The sequence below is a fragment of the Gekko japonicus genome, unplaced genomic scaffold, assembly GCF_001447785.1.
Source record: "Gekko japonicus isolate JY-2015 unplaced genomic scaffold, Gekko_japonicus_V1.1 scaffold7403, whole genome shotgun sequence".
Taxonomy (NCBI): Eukaryota; Metazoa; Chordata; class Lepidosauria; order Squamata; family Gekkonidae; genus Gekko; species Gekko japonicus.
In genome coordinates, this window is record NW_015169396.1 from 5,916 (window position 1) to 14,280 (window position 8,365).

At 51.2% G+C, this 8,365-nt stretch overlaps 1 protein-coding gene across 1 annotated transcript; it reads right to left on the reverse strand.

Annotated features, from left to right (window-relative positions):
- Nucleotides 1–2,591: 2,591 nt before the first annotated feature.
- LOC107115061 (R-spondin-4-like) lies at nucleotides 2,592–7,815 on the reverse strand (the record flags this gene model as incomplete). The annotated part of the gene is made up of 3 exons (XM_015416663.1): nucleotides 2,592–2,677; nucleotides 4,319–4,507; nucleotides 7,666–7,815. Coding segments are annotated over 3 exons (425 nt in total), but the record flags the coding sequence as incomplete, so codon positions are not given.
- Between the last annotated feature and the right edge of the window lie 550 nt (nucleotides 7,816–8,365).

Below are 8,365 nucleotides of genomic sequence, written 5' to 3' on the forward strand. Positions count from 1 at the left end.
CAGAAGCCCCTGAGAGGTTTCGGAGCCAAAATTGACCAATAGGAAAAGAGGAGGGCTTGGAATAAAAGATCTGGAGCAGCAGGAAAAGCGGTTCTTCTTCCCAGAGGGCAGAGCCAGAAGGAAGGCTGCTGTGGGGAAGAGACCCTCATCCTGAGGGAAGGGTGAGTAGTCTAAGGCCACTGCAGATAGTGAGCTAGGGACAATATATATTTAGACGCGTTAGGGCATTTGGTTTCTTTTCACCCACTTACTGTTATAATTCTGCACCTTGTTTGTTTGACCTCTTATAAAATAAAGTATTTGCATTGTTCACTCTGCCTGGTCCTCACACCTGTTATTCGGCCAAAAAGGAGGTCTGAAGGTCTTGGGAGGGGGCTCTAAGCCTTCTCAAGGGAACCTAAATCCAGAGTGGTGGCAGCGTCAGGTGACACCCCACCTGAGCCGTGACACCTCTGTTGGCCCAGTGCTTTGCCCCAAATTCGTAGGACCCTTCCCCACCCCCCACTTTTAAGGGCCATATAATCAACCCGCTAGATCAGAGACCAACAAGGTTTTCAGGGTATAAGTTTTTGAAGGAAGATTTGACTCTTGAAAGCTCACGTCCATCAAAATCCTGTCGGTCTCCTAAGGTGCTACTGGACTCTAGCTTTTCAGCTGCAGACCAAACATGGCTCCTCTGAAATAATAAATCTGGAATCCTGAACTCAGGAACTCCACTGTCATCACATGTCATCCGCCCTGGATTCAGCTGACAAGAGAACATGACAGCAGACTTACTTGCAAAGCAGTGCTCCCTCTAAGCTGTGTTTTGTGAGCAAAACCTGTACTTTGTGAGCTACTGGCATTAAAGTTGTGAGCGAGCGATTTGGCTGCTGCATAAATTAGTTTGCTCCGGAGCCCTCCTTCCTGAGCTAAGAGAGAGAGAGAGATTGGATTTATACCCCGCGCTTCACTACCCAAAGGTGTCTCAGAGTGGCTTACAAACTCCTTTCCCTCCCCCTCCCCACAAGAGACACCCTGTGAGGCAGGTGGGGTTGAGAGAGCTCTGACGGAAACTGCTCTTTTTCAAGAACAGCTCTTATCAGAACTACGGCTTGCCCCAGGTCATCCAGCCAGGTGCAAATGGAGGAGGAGTGGGGAATCAAACCTGGTTCTCCCAGATTAGAGTCCGCGCACTTAACCACGACACCAAACTGGCTCTCTAAGACCAAAATGTGTGAGCCAGAGGCTGAAAAACTGAGCTAGCTCACACTAACTCAGCTTAGAGGGAACGCTGCTTGGAAGTAAGTCCTGTGTCAGGAGGAGGATTGGGGCACCTGCCCAGTGAGGACTGACACCTGAATAAGCCAGGTGTCTGACCTGGCTACTCACGAGTAAGTACCTGACTGCACCTTGGTTGCATGGCTAACAGCCAGGCAAAGAGGGAATTGGAGCTGCTGAAATAAGGAGGGAGGGGCTGAAAAGGGAGGGGTGGTGTGCACACAACACAAGTTCCCCTTTGACCTTACCATTAGACTATCCCTCGTGATGTCCCCACAGTGGAAGATCTGGATGAAGCCAGGTGGGTCGTGAAGACCAGCACAACCCCACCCCCCGTTACCCTCATTAGAGATCAAGAGAAAAGTAAAACTTTTTTGGCAAATGCATTTGGCATCTCTGCTATGTAAGCTAAGCCCCCGTTCTGACCAGTTCTGATGGAGGCGGGAGAAAAGGTTGGAAGGTTGCCTGACAACTGCCCAAAGCGTTCCCCCATCCTCTCCCCGGACAAGAAATGTGTCAGGTGTCTGCTGAAGTCACCGTCAGGTGCTTCCCTCCGGGAGAAAAGTCGTTTGTCTTAGACAGCATTGTTTGTTCCCGGACAAATCATGTGGCCAACTCAGTCCATTTGTCAAAGTCAAGAAGGCATCCGTCTACAAGGCAGCTGGCGAAATGAGCTGACGGGTAGCAAGCAGAACATCTTGAGTGGACCCGTTCCCTATATGGCCTTGGAGAAAGACATATACTGCAGCAGGAAGGCGGTCTTGGGTCGACGAGACGTCCCCGATCCCCACCAGAGTCCGGACGTCCCACTGTCTCTCGCCCGCAGCTGGGCCAAAGCATCTTTCTGACCACAGACCTTTGGTGGACCTCCGTTTTCTTTGTGAATCCAGCTAGGAAGTCTCCCATCTCAGAAAAGGCCCTGGAGGCGAGGCCCGCTGTAACAGCCCTGGAGTTTCCTTCGGCGGCGTCCTGTTTGCACAACTTACGAGCGTGATAGACAAACGAGGGCCACGGAGAGAAGGAGAAAATCCTTGTGGTGTGGGGGAGGCTCCAAATTAGGGGACGTTTCACCAGTCCTGCTTCCTCCTCCTCCTCTCTTTCTTCATCTGAGCATGCTGGGGACAAGCGTGGAGGGGGCAAGAGGGAATGGTTCCACATCATCCGGGTGGACAGGAAGGAGAAAATTTTAAGAGCTGCGGAGGAGACATCATCACTGAGGCAGAGAGAGAGAGAAAGAGAGAGGAAGTTCTCTTTGGTCCAAGATGGCACCCCCTGCTGGACGGCTCCCCACAGTACTCTCCCCCACAACGCACGGCCCACTCCAAAGCTGATTAAGTGGCCATCAGGGAATCCATCTTCCTCTTCTTCTTCCTCTCTTTCTTCTCCCGTTTCCCTTTTCTTTTCTTCTCATTCTTTTCTAAAAGGCAATAGCAGAAGCAGGTCAACCCTGGATTAACACATGGAATTCACTGCCACAGAAGGTGGTGGCAGCTACAAGCATGGGCAGCTTCAAGTGGGAATTGGATCAACATATGGAGCAGAGATCCATCAGTGGCTATTAGCCACAAGGTATAGATAGGAACTCTCAGGCTGGGACAAGTGATGTACTGTATTCTTGGTGCCTTCAGCACAGGCCAGATGTGCTCCGATCTAGGGAGGCCCATCAGTAGCCTGGCTGCAGATTCCGGATTTGCAACATGGGCAGCCCCATGTAGAGAGCATTACAATCGTCTAGCCTCGAGGTGACCGTCGCGTGGATCACTGTAGCCAGTTCGTCACGGTCGAGGAAGGGAGCCAACTGCCAAGCCAGTCGCAGATGATAAAAGGCCGACTTATCAGTGGCTGCTACCTGGGCCTCCATTGCCGAGGAAGGTTCCAGGAGCACTCCCAAACTCCTAACCCCCGACGCAGGCACCAATGGTGTCCCATCGTAGGCCAGGAGCGGGAGCCCCAACCTCGAGCTGCCCCGGACACAGGACTTCCGTCTTTGCTGGGTTTAGCTTCAGCCGACTCAGTCTGAGCCAACCATCCACCTGATTTTAACACCTGACAGGGCATGTATAGAGAGAGGGACAGAGGAACTGTGTTCTAGCCATTTCTTTTGCATCCCTTGCTCAATCTGGTGCTGTGCTAAAAGTATGCTTGTGGACACTTTCTCTATAATAAACACTTTATAACTTTTGATGATGGTAGTGGTTCTCTGTACCACATAGATCTCTACCATCTTGGGCACACTATATTAAACGGAGCATCAGAGGGAAAGCAGTCAGCTGGCAAGTGCCTATTCCTCCAGTGCCACACAAGGCAGTAAATGGTCCCTGTGGTGGCCAGGCACTGGGCAGCAGGAGATGGAGAGGCCAGGCCTCAGAACTTGGAAGGGAAGCTGAGAGTCCCGACCCTCCCAGTGGGCAATTCCTTACAAAGGTCAAGGAGTGGCAATGGTTACCTGAGAGAGAAATGAAAAGCCTCTCCAGGTGTTGGGAAAACCTTGGATGGCAGGGTAGAACACGGCCTGCAGGCCAGGGTGGGCCCATTCCATCACAGCAGCCTTCACCACATCCTGTGGCAGCAAATTCCACTAATTTAACTATTAGCCACAAGGTATAGATGAAACACTGTCTGAGGCAGTGATACTCTGGCTTCTTGGTGCTCAGGGAGGCCACAGTGGGAGGGCTTCTGGTGTTCTGGCCCCACTGCTGGACCTCCTGATGGCACCTGGTGTTTTTGGCCACTGTGTGACACAGAGTGTTGGGCTGGATGGGCCCCTGGCCTGATCCAACATGGCTTCTCTGCACATTCCCCCTCCCCACAATAGCTAGCAATCCACAACAGTGGAGCCTGAGCGGTGGGTGTTGCCTTCTGACACACTTCCGGTGATGTCAGGGGGTGTGGCACATGCAAATGAGTTATGCTAATGAGTTATGCTAATGAGCTCCTGCACCTCTTTTTCTACGAAATGACCCCTGCCTCTAGTACTGGAGGTGTTAGATGCCTATCATGGTCAGTAGCCACTGAGATCCCTGTCCTCCTTCCCATTTGCCCTCCCACCGAGCCTCACCTCCAGGGCAGTGTTTCTTCATCCGGCACTTCCTGGACTCCGTCAGCGTCGGGCACATGGCCAACTCTTCTTTGCTACTCCTGACGGCCTCGCGGGCCCTTGTAGTTGTGCCCCACTTGAAGCCGCAGGTCCTGCCCTGGTTTGTGCAGGGGCTCCAGTTGGCCCAGGGGCCCGTCTCGCACTTTTCTGCGTGGGACGAGAGAAGAAGACAATCCCTCAGGCAAGGCCAAAGCAGCCTTGGCACTCCCAACCAATGTTCCCTCTAAGCTGTGGAGTCTTCTGAGCAAGAATTCTACTTTGTGAGCTACTGTCATTAAAGTTGTGAGTGAGTGATTTGGCTGCTGTATAAATTAGTTTGCTCTGGAGCCATCCTTCCTGAGCTAAAACAAAAATATGTGAGCCGGAGGCTAAAAAACGGTGAGCTAGCTCACACTAACTCAGCTTAGAGGGAACACTGCTCCCAACCACATTCCGATCAGCTGGGCTTGGCCAAATTTTGGCCCTGTTGTACTGACAGATGTTCTCCAAACATGGCTGGCTCAGTGACTCGTGGCCATAATCTAACAGGCCACCCTAGCCACACTCTCAGCGGCTTCTGACCGTCAAGTTCTGGCTGCGCCTTCTGTTTAATCCTGACCCAAATTCCTTTACCTTTTTAATGCTGACGGATCATGATGAACCTAATTGGCTGAAATTAGTCCAAAAATATATATATTAGGTCCTTAGGAATACATCTAGATCTGCTTTACTTATCATCTGCCTCCACAACAGGGCTATTTTTGGGCAGGAACACACAGGAATGGAGTTCCGGCTGGCTCCTGAGTGGGCCACGCCCAACAGGAACTCATTAGCATAATAGGCCACACCCAACAGCAGAAACTCATTAGGATTGGCTACATTAGGGGTGTGTGGCCTAACATGCAAAGAAGTTCCTGCTACAACAAGAGACTCCTCTATATCTTTGGACTATAATAGCGTCCAGAAGACCTCAAAGTCCACAAAAAAGGCAGAGGATGTCCCAAAGCACAAATAAACTTCTAACAGCTAAAAATGTCCTTCCTAGGTATGCCAGCTGTTTCAAAGCAATCTTCTTCAGTTGTATCGCTGAAAATGGAACCCAGTTTCCACAGTAATGTAGGCACAGCTCATAACTCAAATGGAATCTGTGGTTCTCAAAGGTTATCCACATTACTGCAGTGTCTCAGCCACGGAGAATGCTGCCCAATTGTTTTTTTTAAAAAATGCAGGTGGATGCATGCACTTATGCGCATATAAAGGTAAAGGTTCCCTTGCTCGAAAGCCAGTCGAGTCCAACTCTAGTGTTGCGGTGCTCATCTCTGTTTCAAAGCCGAAGAGCCAGCGCTGTCCGAAGACATTTCCGTGATCATGTGGCCGGCATGACTAAACACCAAGGCGCACAGAACACTGTTACCTTCCCACTGAAGTGGTACCTATTTATCTACTTGCAATGTCTTGCTTTCGAACTGCTAGGTTGGCAGGGGCTGGAACTAGAGACGGGAGCTCACTCCATCATGCGACAACTCAGGTCTCGAACGGCTGAACTACTGATCTTCCACAGCCTGCAGTTCACTTGAGCCATCGAAGCTCCTTATGCGCATATAGGCAATAGCTAAAAAAAACAACCCAGTGACAGAAATGGATCTGCAGGTTCAGATGTCTCTTCTGGGTTCCTTTTGCTACAGAAGAGTTCAGATGTCGGAAAACCCGGAGGGAACTGCAAACAACCCGTTAATACCGGACTTTCCCCAGTATCTGTTTATTCCTCTTCCACTGAGGAACAACACGGGCTGCCTACGACTGTGCCACAGGAGGCAGATGTTCTCATCCGGAGGGGCCCATTTAACCTGCCCAGGTAAGGCTACTATAGCGCCACAAGTTGCATGCGTGACCGCAGCCTTTGTGTGTGTGATCGCAGCAGCCCTGGAGTGAGGCCATGCATCACTTGAGCAGTAACCCTTCAATGATGCAGGGAGAAGATCTGATCAACACAATGCCTTTTACAACGGACACGTTGTTTAAAATATTTCCTGGCTTACGCACAGTTTCCCTTCACTCATACTGGGAGGATCCTTGTGCTGTGATGGTACTTGCTGCTGAAGTGACTAAATTAGGTCTGGAGTGGCCAATCGGAAGCAAAAATTCCATGTGGGGAGGCACCATGGCACCCGGTGTCATGGGCGTGGATGAGGGATGAGGGAGAGCTGAGAGAGCTGCAAGAAGAAGCAAAAATTCCATGTGGCCCTGACCACTTTCTACAAACAATTGGGGGGGGCACCAGGAAAGGTGTGGGGAGGCACCATGGCACCCGCTGTCATGGGTGTGGATGAGGGAGAGCTGAGAGAGCTGCAAGAAGGAACCGCAGTTGGCCCCTCTGAAGCATCAGAGGAGGGTAGCTGGCAGTTGCCTGTAACAGCAGTCGTCACACCTCGCCCAGATAAGGGGGAAGAACTGCAAGCTGAAAGTCCTTCTGACTCACCCCCACCTGTGACTCTCTGAAGGGAGCTACTGCGGCAAAGCTTAGCAACCAGGCGACGAGAGGCCAGGCTACAGGGGAGACATTCAGCTAGCCCAAAGTTCTAACAGGAGCCTAGGCGATCATGCAGTTGACTAACTGGTAGCAGCATTTAACTCCATGCTCTGGGCAGTACTCTTTATGGAAGGAGCGGGTCAGCTTGGTGCTGCTTGCAGCTACTTCGGCTCAGCTCTTGCACCTAGACCTTTGGACTCCCTGGCTTTGGACTTGGCTCTGTGTTCCTGGCTCCTGACCCCCGTCTTGGCTTTTGGGACTATGCTTCTGGTTGGTGATTTTGGATTTGGCTCTGTGTTTCTGGCTCCTGAGTCAGTGTTCCCTCTAAGCTGAGTTAGTGTGAGCTAGCTGACAGGTTTTTAGCTTCCAGCTCACACATTTTTGTCTTAGCTCAGGACGGTTGACTCCAGAGCAAACTAATTTATGCAGTAGCCAAATCACTTGCTCACAACTTTATTGCCAGTAGCTTACAAATAGGAATTTTTGCTCACAAGACTACACAGCTTAGATGGAGCATTGCTCCTGACCCCAGATGGGCTTTGGACTTTGCACTGTCTTCATGGCTCCTGACCTTGGTCTGTTCTGGACTCCCTTTGACTGGCACCCCCAGCCCGTGACACCCGGGGGCACCATATTAGGAACCCCTGGGATAAACAAAGGGTATCCTACATAGGCAGACCCTGCCCTCCCAATCCGGCAAAGTCCATCCAGTTCCTACCTGGAGTACAGGCACAAATCCATCCTGGTCCTTCTCCCTTGTGGAAGGAGCCGGAGTCTATTTCCCCAAGGAGCAGAAGCGGCTTACCTTGGCATTCCCGGGTGCTGGACTGGGCCAGGGTCTCAGGCGGGCACGCACTGAAGCATTTCCCTTTGTGCAGGAAAAAGTGCTCTTTGCATTTCATGCAGAAATCCTTGCTGAAGCAGCTCTCGCAGCTGGGGGACCTGCACTCTGCACCGGGGTGGGGGGTGGGGGAGACAACGAGACGCAACGGTGGGTGACGTTTTACAACAACTCGCTTGGCTTCTAGAGAGAGAGAGGGCCTGACCCAGTCTCCTCTGCGCCCTCGTCGAGTGGGTCAGGAAGCACCCAAGGGCCCACTGAGAGCTGTGTGGAGGTTTTAAGCAGCAGCGCCCAGCCTTTTGTCTAAGATAGATCTGTTGTTAACCCTTTTGTTATCCGTATGCTAATTTGCTGCCATTCGTAGGTCTTACCGACTGTGTCAGGAAGAAGAGGAAGAGGAAGAAGCAGAAAAAGAAGAGGAAGAAGAAGAGGAATAGAAAGAGGGAGGAGGAGGAGGAGAGTTGGATTTATACCCCTCCAGCCAACCATTTCAGATATGGAACAGGAAGAGAATTTGGCCAGCGTATTAAGAAGAACTTATCCATTTTAGATATATTCCATTCTACAGGGGGTGAGCAGGTCCAGAACTAGAATCCAGCCAGAAAGAAAGAACATAAGAGAAGCCAGTGTTGGATCCAGCCCATGGCCCCTCCAGTCC